Source organism: Mytilus californianus, unplaced genomic scaffold, assembly GCF_021869535.1.
Source record: "Mytilus californianus isolate M0D057914Y unplaced genomic scaffold, xbMytCali1.0.p SCAF_4, whole genome shotgun sequence".
NCBI classification, from domain to species: Eukaryota; Metazoa; Mollusca; class Bivalvia; order Mytilida; family Mytilidae; genus Mytilus; species Mytilus californianus.
In genome coordinates this window covers 63,271,149-63,288,780 of record NW_026262690.1, presented here as the reverse complement: position 1 = coordinate 63,288,780, position 17,632 = coordinate 63,271,149, and the positions used below count along the sequence as shown (strand labels likewise).

General features: G+C 32.7%; 1 protein-coding gene across 3 annotated transcripts in view; it reads left to right on the top strand.

The window, feature by feature from the left end:
- Positions 1 to 17,632, top strand: part of LOC127698603 (striatin-3-like) — a 55,708-nt gene that overhangs the window by 18,134 nt on the left and 19,942 nt on the right. For all 3 annotated transcript variants that reach the window (XM_052202144.1, XM_052202143.1, XM_052202142.1), the window contains 3 exons: positions 7,600 to 7,672; positions 13,934 to 14,057; positions 14,910 to 14,999. In XM_052202144.1, the coding sequence (XP_052058104.1) occupies positions 7,600 to 7,672; positions 13,934 to 14,057; positions 14,910 to 14,999 (287 nt within the window). The remainder of the gene's footprint in view (positions 1 to 7,599; positions 7,673 to 13,933; positions 14,058 to 14,909; positions 15,000 to 17,632) is intronic.

Here is a 17,632-nt window from a genome sequence, read left to right as displayed (position 1 = left end):
TAGACCACATTCTTTCTGTGTCAGAAACCTATGCTGTGTCAAATATTTAATAACAATCCAAATTCAGAGCTGTATCAAGCTTGAATGTTGTGTCCATACTTGCCCCAACTGTTCAGGGTTCGACCTCTGCGGTCGTATCAAGCTGCGCCCCAGCGAAGCATTTTATTGGATTTTGGGCCCCATTTTTAAATTGGTCCACATTGAGGTCCAAAGGGTCCAAAATTTAACTTTGTTTGATTTCATCAAAAATTGAATTATTGGGGTTCTTTGATATGCCGAATCTAACCGTGTATTTAGATTTTTAATTTTGGGCCCCGTTTTTTAAATTGGTCTACATTAAGGTCCAAAGGGTCCAAAATTAAACTTAGTTTGATTTTAACAAAAATTGAATTCTTGGGGTTCTTTGATATGCTGAATCTAAACATGTGTTTAGATTTTTGATTATGGGCCCAGTTTTCAAGTTGGTCCAAGTTGGGTCCAAAATTAAACTTTGTTTGATTTCAACAAAAATTGAATATATGGGGTTCTTTGATATGCTGAATCTAAACATGTATTTAGATTTTAGATTTTTGGCCCAGTTTTCAAGTTGGTCCAAATTGGGGTCCAAAATTAAACTTTGTTTGATTTCAACAAAAATTGAATATATGGGGTTCTTTGATATGCTGAATCTTACCATGTATTTAGATTTTTTATTTGTGGGCCCGCTATCAAATTGGTTCATATTGAGGTCAAAAGGGTCCAAAATTAAACTTTGTTTGATTTCATCAAAAATTGAATTATTGGGGTTCTTTGATATGCCAAATCTAACCGTGTATTTAGATTTTTAATTTTGGGTCCTGTTTTTTAAATTGGTCTACATTAAGGTCCAAAGGGTCCAAAATTAAACTTAGTTTGATTTTAACAAAAATTGAATTCTTGGGGTTCTTTGATATGCTGAATCTAAACATGTGTTTAGATTTTTGATTATGGGCCCAGTTTTCAAGTTGGTCCAAATTGGGGTCCAAAATTAAACTTTGTTTGATTTCAACAAAAATTGAATATATGAGGTTCTTTGATATGCTGAATCTAACCATGTATTTAGATTTTTGATTATGGGCCCAGTTTTCAAGTTGGTCCAAATTGGGGTCCAAAATTAAACTTTGTTTGATTTCAACAAAAATTGAATATATGAGGTTCTTTGATATGCTGAATCTAACCATGTATTTAGATTTTTTATTTGTGGGCCCCGCTATCAAATTGGTTCATATTGAGGTCAAAAGGGTCCAAAATTAAACTTTGTTTGATTTCATCAAAAATTGAATTATTGGGGTTCTTTGATATGCCAAATCTAACCGTGTTTTTAGATTTTTAATTTGGGTCCCGTTTTTTAAATTGGTCTTCATTGAGGTCCAAAGGGTCCAAAATTAAACTTAGTTTGATTTTAACAAAAATTGAATTCTTGGGGTTCTTTGATATGCTTAATCTAAACATGTGTTTAGATTTTTGATTATGGGCCCAGTTTTCAAGTTGGTCCAAGTTGGGGTCCAAAATTAAACTTTGTTTTGATTTCAACAAAAATTGAATATATGGGGTTCTTTGATATGCTGAATATAACCATGAATTTATATTTTTTATTTGTGGGCCCCGCTATCAAATTGGTTCATATTGAGGTCAAAAGGGTCCAAAATTAAACTTTGTTTGATTTCATCAAAAATTGAATTATTGGGGTTCTTTGATATTCCAAATCTAACCGTGTATTTAGATTTTTAATTTCAAGTCCCGTTTTTTAAATTGGTCTACATTAAGGTCCAAAGGGTCCAAAATTAAACTTAGTTTGATTTTAGCAAAAATTGAATTCTTGGGGTTCTTTGATATGCTGAATCTAAACATGTGTTTAGATTTTTGATTATGGGCCCAGTTTTCAAGTTTGTCCAAGTTGGGGTCCAAAATTAAACTTTGTTTGATTTTAACAAAAATTGAATATATGGGGTTCTTTGATATGCTGAATCTAACCATGTATTTTGATTTTGGACATTGGACCATAATAGGTAAATTAAAAAAATTCAAGTTCTTAGACCACATTCTTTCTGTGTCAGAAACCTATGCTGTGTCAAATATTTAATCACAATCCAAATTCAGAGCTGTATCAAGCTTGAATGTTGTGTCCATACTTGCCCCAACTGTTCAGGGTTCGACCTCTGCGGTCGTATCAAGCTGCGCCCAGCGAAGCATTTTATTTTTAATTTTAGTTTCTTGTGTACAATTTGGAGTTTAGTATGGCGTTCATTATCACTGAACTAGTATATATATTTGTTTAGGGGCCAGCTGAAGGACGCCTCCGGGTGCGGGAATTTCTCGCTGCATTGAAGACCTGTTGGTGGCCTTCTGCTGTTGTCTGTTCTGTGGTCGGGTTGTTGTCTCTTTGACACATTCCCCATTTCCATTCTCAATTTTAGAGTTTGAATTTTGGTTGTGAGTCATTTACCATTCTAGAGTTATGTCCCTTTATAACTTGGAAGCTTGCAAGTTTAGAGCAGGGACATTCGTGTCCTCAGACACATTCTTCTATTATTCCCCTACCAAAGGTTGAAGGGGACTTTAGGTTTGCACTCTGTCCGTCTGTCTGTCCATCTGTCAGTCCGGCAAATCAGTTTTCCACACTTTTTTATTCGTGCTTGAAGATATTGATTTGATATTTGGTATATTGTTTAATCATGACAAGTTACAAATCAAGTTCGAATTTTGTTCCGGTCTGATTATTTTGTGTAGAGTTATGGTCCTTGGACTTAGAAAATTCACTCAAATAATCAGTTTTCCACACTTTTTTTTCGTCATGCTTGAAAATATTGATTTAATAATTGGTATATAGTTTTATCATGACAAGTTACAGACCAAGGTCGAATTTTGTTCCGGTCTGATGATTTTGTGCAGAGTTATGGTCCTTGGAGTTAGAAAATTCACTTAAATAATCAGTTTTTCACACTTTTTTCGTCATGCTTGAAGATATTGACTTGATATTTGTTATATAGTTTACACCATGACAAGTTATAGATCAAGTTAGCATTTTGTTCCAGTACAATTAATTTTTAACCGGTAGGGGACTATGTATTGCCATGCAATACTCTCAGAATGCTTGTTTTCAGTTTAAGTTCAAGGAGCCAAAGTTGTATGCAAAATTTTTCAACAAAATCTGTGACATAGCCCATTTATTGTTCCTTGACCTGACTTGCATTAATGATGATATTTAAAGAGACAATAAGTTGTTTCACTCCAAAATCTGATTGATGGATGAAATAGGAAGAGAAAAATTGCCCTAAAGTACATGATGAATGAAAAGATTTTTACCTATAAATGTTCTTATTTTATGCATCTGCTAAAAAAATAGAAGAAAAAGCTTAAGGATGAGGAGCCAATAATTTCTAGAATTAGACTGTTTTTCTAAACCTGATTTTTGGGTTTATATGACTGTAAGAAAGTAAATGATAAAAAAAAATTATATGGTGGTGCACTTCTTTTTTTGCTACGGCCATTTGAAAGTACCCCATTTTTAATGATTTTCCCATTTTTGTGCTATCAACATGAAAAAATCACAGTTTCACAATTAAACTTTTTTTCATACTTTCACTTAAGAGGAAGTGAACCAACCCGAATAAATATAACCTTAAAAAACTATAGGTTGGTGTTAATATTAGAAAGAGTTATAAAATTTTGTTCGTTTTTTTCTTGTCAAATTGACCATGCTGTCAATTTTGTAAATTTGAGATTTTTCTCTTTTTTTAGAACAAAAAGCATATCATTTCAACTTCTTTCTTATAAATGATTGAAAAAATACATATATTTAAGAATTTTGAAAAGAAAAAATTGATATCGGATGTACATATTTTTGGTAACATCATTTCTTTGTAACCCTCACCCATTTTCTCAACATTTTGGCTAATGACACTTGTCAGACCGGATTGGTTAATTTTGAAAATTTTATTACTCAAAAACTACTTATTGTAAGTACACAATTTTTTTACAGATTTTAGTTTGATTATAATATTTTTTAAATTCATTAATATTTTTCCCTGTATCACATGTTTGGGAAAAAAATCCTGAATAAGATTTCAATGAGACTGAAACAAAAAAAAAAGAATACATCCTTAAGGGATAATACTGGTTATACGACCGCAAAAAAATTTTGTGGTTGTATATTGGTATGACGTTGGCGTCGTCGTCGTCGTCGTTGTCGTCCGGCGTCGTCCGGTGTCGTCGTCCGAAGACATACTGGTTTTCGCACTCTAACTTTAGTTTAAGTGAATGGATCTTTTTGAAATTTGACCATAAGGTTAAATACCACAAAAGGAAGGTTGGGATTGATTTTGGGGGTTATGGTACCAACAGTTAAGGAATTAGGGGCCAAAAAGGGGCCAAAAATAAGCATTTTCTAGTTTCCAGACAATAACTGTGGAACGGTGTATGGATCTCTCTGAAATTATACTACAAGTTTCCATACCACAAAGGGATGGTTAGGATTTGCTTTGGGGGGTTATGGCTCAAACCGTTTAGGAATTAGGGGCAAAAAAGGGGGAAAAACAAGGTTGTCCTGGTTAATGGACAAATACTTTTGTACAAAACATAATTTAAAGCAGTGTAAGGGAGATAAATCAAATACATCATTGAGATTATCTCCCTTACACTGCTTTTAAATTATGTATAAAGTAATGGTTAATGAACAATAAAGATAATTTAAAACAGTGTAAGGGAGGTAATCAAAATACAACATTTTGGTTACTTCCCTTACACTGCTTTTAAATTATGTTTAAAGAAATGCATATCTATAAAGGAAGACCAGTAAAAATATCTGCAAATGTTGCATCTTTTTTTTTTACAAAAAAATCCATATGAAAGATTTGACAGTATATTTTTAATTCTATTATAAAATAGATTAAGTTAGCACTATGGTAAATTTAAATGGGTAATTATGGTTGCCAACTCCATTGGAAATTTGAATTGAGATTATGACCATATCTTGAGGGAAAGAATTTTTTGGGGGAAAAAAGGGGGGGGGGATAAAAAGAAATTGTGGGGGGTCAATTTTTTCTCATTTCAGATTTCAGAAATTAAAAAGAATTATTCTTCAAATATTATTTTTTTTTCAAATTTCAAATATTGAAAAATTTCAAGAAGTAATCTTTAATTGCACAGTATGGTGCATTAGATTTGTAAAATCTTTGATCACATTTATTTATTTGTTATGCCGAATCTAACAGTGTATTTAAATTTTTAATTTTGGGTCCAGTTTTCAAATTGGTCTACATTAAGGTCCAAAGGGTCCAAAATTAAACTTTGTTTGATTTTAGCAAAAATTGAATATATGAGGTTCTTTGATATGCTGAATCTAAACATGTATTTAGATTTTTGATTTTTTGGCCCAGTTTTCAAGTTGGTCCAAATTGGGGTCCAAAATTAAACTTTGTTTGATTTCAACAAAAATTGAATATGTGGGGTTCTTTGATATGCTGAATCTAACCATGTATTTGGATTTTTTATTTGTGGACCCCGTTATCAAATTGGTTCATATTGAGGTCAAAAGGGTCCAAAATTAAACTTTGTTTGATTTCATCTAAAATTGAAGTATTGGGGTTCTTTGATATTCCAAATCTAACCGTGTATTTAGATTTTAATTTTTGGTCCTGTTTTTTAAATTTGTCTACATTAAGGTCCAAAGGGTCCAAAATTAAACTTTTTTCTCATTTCAGATTTCAGAAATTAAAAAGAATTATTCTTCAAATATTATTTTTTTTTCAAATTTCAAATATTGAAAAATTTCAAGAAGTAATCTTTAATTGCACAGTATGGTGCATTAGATTTGTAAAATCTTTGATCACATTTATTTATTTGTTATGCCGAATCTAACAGTGTATTTAAATTTAGTTTGATTTTAACAAGAATTGAATTCTTGGGGTTCTTTGATATGCTGAATCTAAACATGTGTTTAGATTTTTGATTATGGGCCCAGTTTTCAAGTTGGTCCAAATTGGGGTCCAAAATTAAACTTTGTTTGATTTCAACAAAAATTTAATATATGAGGTTCTTTGATATGCTGAATCTAACCATGTATTTAGATTTTTGATTATGGGCCCAGTTTTCAAGTTGGTCCAAATTGGGGTCCAAAATTAAACTTTGTTTGATTTCAACAAAAATTGAATATATGAGGTTCTTTGATATGCTGAATCTAACCATGTATTTAGATTTTTTATTTGTGGGCCCCGCTATCAAATTGGTTCATATTGAGGTCAAAAGGGTCCAAAATTAAACTTTGTTTGATTTCATCAAAAATTGAATTATTGGGGTTCTTTGATATGCCAAATCTAACCGTGTTTTTAGATTTTTAATTTGGGTCCCGTTTTTTAAATTGGTCTTCATTGAGGTCCAAAGGGTCCAAAATTAAACTTAGTTTGATTTTAACAAAAATTGAATTCTTGGGGTTCTTTGATATGCTTAATCTAAACATGTGTTTAGATTTTTGATTATGGGCCCAGTTTTCAAGTTGGTCCAAGTTGGGGTCCAAAATTAAACTTTGTTTTGATTTCAACAAAAATTGAATATATGGGGTTCTTTGATATGCTGAATATAACCATGAATTTATATTTTTTATTTGTGGGCCCCGCTATCAAATTGGTTCATATTGAGGTCAAAAGGGTCCAAAATTAAACTTTGTTTGATTTCATCAAAAATTGAATTATTGGGGTTCTTTGATATTCCAAATCTAACCGTGTATTTAGATTTTTAATTTCAAGTCCCGTTTTTTAAATTGGTCTACATTAAGGTCCAAAGGGTCCAAAATTAAACTTAGTTTGATTTTAGCAAAAATTGAATTCTTGGGGTTCTTTGATATGCTGAATCTAAACATGTGTTTAGATTTTTGATTATGGGCCCAGTTTTCAAGTTTGTCCAAGTTGGGGTCCAAAATTAAACTTTGTTTGATTTTAACAAAAATTGAATATATGGGGTTCTTTGATATGCTGAATCTAACCATGTATTTTGATTTTGGACATTGGACCATAATAGGTAAATTAAAAAAATTCAAGTTCTTAGACCACATTCTTTCTGTGTCAGAAACCTATGCTGTGTCAAATATTTAATAACAATCCAAATTCAGAGCTGTATCAAGCTTGCATGTTGTGTCCATACTTGCCCCAACTGTTCAGGGTTCGACCTCTGCGGTCGTATCAAGCTGCGCCCCAGCGAAGCATTTTATTTTAATATTGTGGTCATTTGCTCAAGAAAACTGACAAGAAGAGATAGACATTAAAAGAGTTGTCAAATATTTAACAGATGATCAGCTTTGCAATATTCTAGAAATGTCTAGCCATTTAAAATTAAACATAGTCCTTGTGTTTTATAGAATAGATAGTTAAGAAAGAACACTGATTGAAATCGGACAAATTATAATTAAGTTACAAATGATAAAATAAAAGTAATTATAGTTAAAATTGCTTGTGATGAATATGAATTGGAAATCCCAACATTCAGTTATATTGCAAAGTATGTTTGTGTTGAAAAAAATACATGAGTACAGTATTTGAAAAGATAGTTGTTCAATAAGTAAACTTTTATAATTGTATTGTTCCATAGTGATGAAGAAGATATTATGGCAGCAGACGAGAAAAGAGAAGTAAGAAGAATTGTAAAAAGGCCTGGTCCTGGTGTAAGTTTTAGAAAATTTAAGGTTAAGTAAACTGCAAAGTGCAATTTAGATAGAAAGTACTCTTGTTTATAAAAAAAATCTTGTGTGACCCTCTGATAATTAAAATAAAGAGAATAGCTATCCCCCCCCAGAAGTTGAACTTTCCTTTCATCTCAATTGCTTAAATAATAATTTGTTACTACCTTTTGAAGATAGAAATTCATTGTGCAGCCCTCAAAGTAGCTTCTGAAATGAAGTTGCCAATTGGCCACCAGACATGAAAATTTAGTGGCCAACTCAAAATTTCAGTGGCCAGGAAATAATTTCAGGTTGCCTACATTTTAAGCTCACCTGGCCCAAAGGGCCAAGTGAGCTTTTCTCATCACTTGGCATCCGTCGTCGTCCGGCGTCGTCTGTTAACTTTTACAAAAATCTTCTCCTCTGAAACCACTGGGCCAAATTTAACCAAACTTGGCCACAATCATCATTAGTGTATCTAGTTTAAAAAATGTGTCCGATGACCCTGCCAACCAACCAAGATGGCCGCCATGGCTAAAAATAGAACATAGGGGTAAAATGTAGATTTTGGCTTATATCTCTGAAACCAAACCATTTAGAGTAAATCTGACATAGGGTAAAACTGATTATCAGGTCAAGATCTATCTGCCCTGAAATTTTCAGACAAATCTGACAACCTGTTGTTGGGTTGCTGCCCCTGAATTGGTAATTTTAAACAAATTTTGCAGTTTTTATACGACCGCAAAAAAAATTTTGTGGTCGTATATTGGTATGACGTTGGCGTCGTCGTCCGAAGACACATTGGTTTTCGCACTCTAACTTTAGTTTAAGTGAATGGATCTCTATGAAATTTTACCACAAGGTTCAATACCACAAAAGGAAGGTTGGGATTGATTTTGGGGGTTATGGTACCAACAGTAAAGGAATTAGGGGCCAAAAATAAGCATTTTTGTAACTTCAAGACATAACTTGTGTGTTAGTGTATGGATCTCTCTGACATTGTACCACAAGGTTCCATATCACAAAAGGAATGCTGGGATTGATTTTGGGGGTAATTGCCTCAAAATTTTAGGAATTAGGGGCCAAAAAAGGGACAAAAAACAAGCATTTTTCTAGTTTCATGACAATAACTTGTGTGTAAGTGTATGGATCTTTCTGAAATTGTACTACAAGGTTCCATATCACAAAGGGAAAGCTGGAATTGAGTTTGGGGGTAATTGCTGAAACGTTTAGGAATTGGGGGCCAAAAAGGGGCCAAAAATAAGCATTTTTCTAGTTTCCAGACAATAACTTGTGTTTAAGTGTATGGATCTCTCTGAAATTGTACTGCAAGGTACCATACCACAAAGGGAAGGCTGGGATTGATGATAGGGGTAATTGCCTCAATATTTTAGGAATTAGGGGCCAAAAAGGGACAAAAAACAAGCATTTTTGTCGAGCCTTCGACTTTAGTCGAAAAAGCGAGACATAGCGATCCTACATTCCGTCGGCGTCGTCGTCGGCGGCGTCCACAAATATTCACTCTGTGGTTAAAGTTTTTGAAATTTTAATAACTTTCTTAAACTATCCTGGATTTCTACCAAACTTGGACAGAAGCTTGTTTATGATCATAAGATAGTATCCAGAAGTAAATTTTGTAAAAATAAAATTCCATTTTTTCCGTATTTTACTTATAAATGGACTTAGTTTTTCTGCCGGTAAATATTACATTCACTCTGTGGTTAAAGTTTTTAAAATTTTAATTACTTTCTTAAACTATCCTGGGTTTGTACCAAACTTGGACAGAAGCTTGTTTATGATTATTAGATAGTATCTAGAAGTAAATTTTGTAAAAAAATAAATCCATTTTTTCCTTATTTTACTTTTAAATGGACTTAGATTTTCTGCCAGGAAACAACACATTCACTCTGTGGTTAAAGTTTTTAAAATTTTAATAACTTTCTTATACTATTTTGGATTTGTACCAAACTTGGGCAGAAGCTTGTTTATGATCAAAAGCTAGTATCTAGAAGGAAATTTTGTAAAAAAAATAATCCATTTTTTCCGTATTTTACTTTTAAATGGACTTAGATTTTCTGCCAGGAAACAACATATTCACTTTGTGGTTAAAGTTTTAAAATTTTAATAACTTTCTTATACTATTTTGGATTTGTACCAAACTTGGACAGAAGCTTGTTTATGATCAAATGCTAGTATCTAGAAGGAAATTTTGTTTTCTTCCAGTTAACATTACATTCAGTCTGCAGTTAAAGTTTTAAACAGTTATTTTAAATCATAAACTATCCTGGAATTTTACCAAACTTGGACAGAAGCTTCTTACAATCAAAAGATAGTATCAAGAGGAATATTTTTATTGATTTACTTCCTCATTTTTGTTGAGTCTGCGATTAACAGAAAAAGTAGGCGAGACACTGGGTTCCGCGGAACCCTTACGAATTTTTCTAGTTTCAGGACAATAACTTGTGTGTAAGTGTATGGATCATTCTGTAATTGTACTACAAGGTTCCATATCACAAAGGGAAAGCTGGGTTTGAGTTTGGGGGTAATTGCCCTAGACGTTTAGGAATTTGGGGCCAAAAAGGGGAAAAAAACACATTTTTATAGTTTCCAGACAATAACTTGTGTTCAAGTGTATGGATCTCTCTGAAATTGTACTGCAAAGTACCATACCACAAAGGGAAGGCTGGGATTGAGTTTGGGGGTGATGAATCACAAGGGGGTTCAAAAAATTTGGGGGGGTGGATTTTTTTTTTTTCCTTTTTTTTCTTTTTTTCCTTTTTTTTCTTTTTTTCCTTTTTTTTTTCTTTTAAAATTTTCCATTTTAAGTTGGTTATTTCTGATTTATATTTAAAAGCAAATAATAATGATATGGTAGGAGATACACACCAAACAGGATGTGTAAATTATTATATAATAAGTATTGTGCAATAGCAAGAAATTTTCAATTGCACAGTATTGCACAATAGCAAGAAATCTTCAATTGCACAGTATTGCGCAATAGCAAGAAATCTTCAATTGCACAGTATTGCGCAATAGCAAGAAATATCCAATAGCACAATATTGCGCAATAGCAAGAAATTGTCAATTGTACAGTATTGCGCAATAGCAAGAAATATTTAATTGCACAGTATTGTGCAAAAGAAGATACTTCGTATAAATTGCTTATTTCTTGACCAATTTCAATGGGGTTTTATTCTTGAATTCTTGGGGTTCTTTAATATGCTGAATCTAACCGTGTATTAAGTTTTTGGATTTTGGGCCCCGTTTTTAAATTGGTCCACATTGAGGTCCAAAGGGTCCAAAATTAAACTTTGTTTGATTTCATCAAAAATTGAATTATTGGGGTTCTTTGATATGCCGAATCTAACCGTGTATTTAGATTCTTAATTTTTGGTTCCGTTTTCAAATTGGTCTACATTAAGGTCCAAAGGGTCCAAAATTAAACTTTGTTTGATTTCATCAAAAATTGAATTATTGGGGTTCTTTGATATGCCGAATCTAACCGTGTATTTAGATTCTTAATTTTTGGTTCCGTTTTCAAATTGGTCTACATTAAGGTCCAAAGGGTCCAAAATTAAACTTTGTTTGATTTCAACAAAAATTGAATATATGGGGTTCTTTGATATGCTGAATCTAACCATGTATTTAGATTTTTGATTTTTGGGCCCCATTATCAACTTTGTCCACATTGAGGTCAAAAGGGTCCAAAATTAAACTTTGTTTGATTTCATCAAAAATTGAATTCTTGGGGTTCTTTGATATGCTGAATCTAACCATGTATTTAGATTTTGGATATTGGACCATAATAGGTGAATGTCCAATTTAAAATTTTTAAGTTCTTAGACCACATTCATTCTGTGTCAGAAACCTATGCTGTGTCAAATATTTAATCACAATCCAAATGCAAAGCTGTATCAAGCTTGAATGTTGTGTCCATACTTGCCCCAACTGTTCAGGGTTCGACCTCTGCGGTCGTATCAAGCTGCGCCCAGCGGAGCATTTTATTGGTTATTATCTTGAATATTATTATAGATAGAGATAAACTGTAAACAGAAATAATGTTCAGCAAAGTAAGATCTACAAATAAGTTGTCATGACCAAAATTGTCAGTCGACCCCTTTAGGAGTTATTGCCCTTAATAGTCAATTTTTAACCATTTTTCGTAAATTTTTGTAATCTTTTACAAAAATCTTCTTCTCTTAAACTACTGAGGCAAATTTAACCATACTTGGCCATAATCATTATTAGGGTATCTAGTTTTTAAAAAATTTGTCTTCCAACCATCATGAACGACTTGGTTAAAAATAGAACATAGGGGTAAAATGCAGTTTTTGGTTTATATCTCTGAAACTAAAGCATTTAGAGCAAATCTGACAGGGGGCAAAAATGTTCATCAGATTTAGATTTATCTGCCCTGAAATTTTCAGACGAATCTGACAACCCATTGTTGGGTTGCTGCCCCAGAGTTAGTAATTTTACAAAAAAAATTTCAGTTTTTTGTTATTATCTTAGATATCATTATAATATCTAATAACTAATACTATAAATTATGATTTAAACCTTATTTTGCATGATTTCCAAAGCATCAGTAAATACAGGTGAGCGACACAGGTTCTTGAGAGCCTCTAGTTTTTCTAGTTAAGCAACCCTTATGAAATAAAAGTATTAAGTTTTTGTTCTGTGTTTTTATGCTGTCGAGTGTAGAAAATAGTTTGTATAAAATCAACTGTAAAATGACCACATGATTTATTGTCTCGCCTTGACAGAGTCAAAAAGCGAGACATAGGTATGCTGTTTCCGGCGTTGGCGACAGTGTCAACAATGTATTAGTTTGTGATTAGGTCTAGTTCACGGTGAACCACAAGTGGTAGGTCAATGATATTTGGTATGCAGTTGTATTAGCATTGGTACATCTCATTACCATGGAGATTATTTGGTCCCGCCCCCTCAGTCAAGGTCTATTGACTTTGAAACTTTTCATAGTTAACATGTATTAGTTTGTGATTAGGTCAATTTATGGGGAACCACTACTGGTAGGTCAATGATATTTGGTATGCAGTTGTATAAGCATTGGCATATCTCATTTCCATGGAGAATATTTGGCCCCGCCCCTCAGTCATGGTCTATTTACTTTGAAACTTTTGCTTAGTTTACATGTATTAGTTTGTGATTAGATCAGTTTAAGATGAACTGCTAATGTTAAGTCAATTATATTTGGTATGCAAATTTATTGGCATTTGCAAGTATCGTTTCCATGGAGATTATATAACCCCAACCCCTCATTATGGTACATTGACTTTGAAACTTTTACATAGTTTACAAGTTAATGTTTGTGTTAAGGTTTGTTTAAAGATAACGAATATGAAAAGTCAATGGTATTTGGTATGCAGTTGTATTAGCATTGGCACATCTCATTCCATGGAGATTGTTTAGCCATGTACCTTCAGTCATGATCCATCGACTTTGAATATTTGCATAACTTACATGTTAAAGTATTGCTATTTTAATTTCAACATTTGCATTATCAAAATTACAAAAAGGCGAGACATATCTCTGTGATAACAGTTTATTTAATTTTATATTCATTGTACATGTTTTAAAACAGTCTGCAACGTTAAGCGGTAGCCCAAAGCCCCAGTCTAGTAAAAATCTCATCGGACTTGTGCTTAGAAGCACTGGTGGTTGCCCGATCTGTCAAGTGAACATTTGAAATCGTTTGCGAAATTGTAGCCGGTATTTTATTAAATCTAAGAGAACAAGTTACAAAATCGAACGAGAATGAGGCTCGACCATGTGCTTTCAATAAACACAATCTATAAATTCCAATGGTTTTCTTTCTAACGGCACGTAATAGTCAAAGTTGTGACTGAGTGCGGAAATACATAGTTACTGTGCCATTTTCAATCAACGACAATAAATTGCTTACAAAGAAACTACAATTACTTGTGCAATAAAGCACTGACATGATCAAGCTTAAATCTAAAAGATTTTTTAAAAACCCGACTGATCAGGGCAAAATTTACCAAAATTTACGGTCGCCAGATTTTCAATTTTCTAATAGCCTAAATGGCGACCAGTTATGAATTTTTGGTCGCCAAGCAGCTTTTAAAGTCGCCCAGGCGACCATTTCAGTAGACTAAATTGAGGGCTGTTGTGGCAAATTTGTTTTGAGATAAGTATTTGAATGTTCTTTGACTTACATTGATGGTATTATTGAGAATTTAATTTGTATTAAGATAAGAATTTGATTTTCCTTTGGCATAGGTTGATGGTATTATTGCTGGTGATGAAGAAACAGAAGAAGCTCTTAGAGAATTTGATTTCCTTGTTGCTGAAAATGAAGATGGCGCTGGTGAGACACGTAGTCATGGTGATGGACCAGAATGGGGTAGGTTTCTTGACTGGCTTCTAATATGTTCTTTTTTATTTGTGATAGAATAGTTTGTTGTATTCAGATACTGTGGAAACTGAGAAAAACATTGTCTTTAAAAGTTCTAGTGGTTAATACTTTTCATTTTGTTGTCTTTATGTCAATTTTAGATTTAAAGCTTACTACATAAAGTATTTTTTTTCATACTCTTGTTTTTTAATGGTCTTTAAAGTTTAAGGAAACTGTAATATAAGAAGTGTTTGAAGTAGGATGTACTGATTACATGAATGGGAAACTGGAAACTGGCTCGTAAGATGGAATGGCAAGGGTGAAATACACTTGTATGGAACTTGTGATAGTGAAAATGAAAGTGACTTTCCCCACATTGAATGCCATTATTTTTTCATATCATTGAGAAAAAGGTTACTTTAAAAAAGACAAACATTTACACTTTCAATTTGAGTTATTGGTTACATTCTATTTGTTAGTTTTTCTCAGCTTCTGAATTTGTTGATTTCTAATTTCCTGTTTGATTTTGTGATTAATCTTATCATTTTCCTTCATTTTTCATTATTCAGTAAACATCAAAAGGTAAAATTCATTAAATTAATGATTTATTCTTTTTGAAAAAAACCATCTAATTTGAAGTCACACAGAAAATTTAGGAAAATGATGGTCTTTGTTTGAAGTGACAAAAGACACAACAGCATAAGAGGAAATTAATGGTAAGAACAAAATTAAAACCCAGATTGGACAGGACATTGTGTAGAGGGAGATGCCATTTTGAATCATTTTCCCAAATTTATGTGGTTTATCCACTATTTCCATATCCAACACAGTATAGTGATATTTAATATGTGTATTACGCAGAGAAGAAAGATGACGAATGGAAAGTTGATCCTCAAAAACTATCTAAATTTAAAGAACAGTGTGAAAAAGAAAGAAAAGGCAAAAAATCAAGTAAGTTCAGCAGTCAATTGGTAAGCTCTTGCATCATGCTAGTACATGAATGGATCAGTTTTTCTGGTAAAATGTTTTTCTGTTTTAGAAAATGTGTGAAGATGTTGGAAGCTTTTGCTTATTAAATTATAGAATTCTGTTTCCTGCTTCAGAACTGATGGCACACTATAGTTTATCACTTCAAATGACTGTTGTTGCATGAATGCTCATAAAATCCTTGCATGGTTATAATATGTTGTTCATGAAAATTAATTTGTTACAGGGAATATATTACTTGGAGCTGTCAAAAAAAATTCAGGCCTTTTTTTGTTTGTATTCTACTTTTAAGAAATATTTCATTTAGATATGTTAAAAAAAAAGTACAAGCTCTTAATTTATTTGCATACTTCAAATATGTTCAGTAGGCATGGAATTTTTTAAGCTGTATGAGTATTTAGTTTTTTATGCCCCCTCCATAGCGGAGGGGACATTAAGTTTTACCCTTGTCCGTACGTACGTCCCAAAGTTGGTTTCCGTTCTTTAACTTTAGTTTGCCTCAACCAAATGTTATGAAACTTATACAAAATGCTTATTACCACAAAACACAGATCAAGTTTGAATTTTGGTGGCGTCACTTTAACCATTCTAGAGTTATGCCCCTTTACAAATGAACAAATTTGCTGAATGTTTCGTTTCCGTTATCTAACTTTAGTTTGCCTCAACTAAATGTTATGAAACTTATACACAATGCTTATTACCACAAAATACAGATCAAGTTTGAATTTTGGTGGTGTCACTTTAACCGTTCTAGAGTTATGCCCCTTTACAAATGGAAAAATTGCTGAATTTTTCGTTTCCGTTCTCTAACTTAAGTTTGCCTCAACCAAATGTTATGAAACTTATACACAATACTTATTACCACAAAACTCAGATCAAGTACAAATTTGGGTAGCATCACTTAAACCGTTCTTCAGTTTATGTCCCTTTATAAATTTATATGATATGCAAGCAGGGGCATCATCTGTGTCCAATGGACACATTCCCTATTTTTTATGAAAAGTGATGATCCAGTATTAAACATGTTATATATGAGGCTAATATGAATCTTGACAATCTTGTGTAAGACATGATAATGTCTGATCTGTCTTTGTTAACATGAGAAATCATATTTTGGCCACAACAAAACTACAATGAAAATCATTACATAGTTTCACAATAGTTTATTCCTTCATGACAACATCATCAAAACATTGAAGGCTATGTGAATTTAATTATTTTGTTTTTGTCTCGCCTGCAACAAAAGTCACTGAAAGCAAGACATAGGGATTGCTTTCCAGTGACAACAGCTCTGGATCCGGCGTCAACAATTGTTAAGTTTTCTGCTTAAGTTAGTTTGATAGGAACTACTTGTGATAGATCATTGATATTTATTATGAAGTCGCATTACTATCTGTACATATCAGTGTGACGACTATTTCGAGGCCCTGCCCCCTAAGTCATGGTCCAGTGACTTTGAATTAATAAGTTAGTTTGATAAGAACTACTTGTGATACATCATTGATATTTGATATAAAGTTGCATTACTATCAGAAGATATCAGTTTGACAACTATTTTGAGGCCCTGCCCCCTAGGACACGGTCCAGTGACTTTGAATTAATTAGCAATTTTCAATATTAAGTTTTCTGCTAAGTTAAATTGATAGGAACTACTTACAATAGACAACAATATTTTCTATAAAGTTACATTACTCTCTGTACATCTCAGTTTGACGACCATTTTCAGGCCCTGCCCACTAGATCATGGTCTAGCAACTTTGAATTAATAAGCAATGTTGCTGTCCATTCGATTGTCTTTTTCTGAATTTTATGCTGACAGGCCAGACATATCTCTGTGTCAACAGTTTATTCATGTAGAAGCTGCTTTAATAAAAAATTTTGTTTACTGATGGCCTGTATTTATTTATACATAATTTTTGTTTGTTGACAAAGGTAGATAACTTAAAATTCACTTGTTTTAAAATCCTTGCGAGTTTGAAGGGTCTATTTTTATGACTTTTATTTTCTTCACAGTTTAGTTTAAGTTCTAACTTCTTAGATCTTCATGTAAGCAATACATATAGGTCATTTATTAAGGTACTCAATTGTAAAAAAAACTAGTAAATATTTCAAAATTTATATTGCATTTTATCTACAGGTTCAAGATTCAGAGTCTTTAGTTACTTCTGAGTCTCTTCTCGAATTTCTAATACAAGGGTCATAAAGAGATACTTATAATTATCAATTATGGACTTTTGACGAGGTCAATACGTCATATATTGACCTGTTCAGATTATATTGACCGAGGACGAAGTCTGAGTCTCAATATAATCTTAACAGGTCCATAAATAACGTATTGACTGAAGATGGAATATTACAGATCAGCTGAATAATCTTTTGTAGAGGATCTTACAAATTAATGTAGGATGCAGTCACAGAATAACCTGTAATATTACATCTTCATGCCTTATATATCATGTAATGTGTTACAACGCTAGATAAAAACTGACAAGGAAAGGTAACACCCGGCCACCGAAAGCTTGATTTTTGTCGAGCCTAGGTTGTCGAGTGGTCTAGCGCACTGGGCATAGTGCAAGGCGATTTGGTGCCACGACATC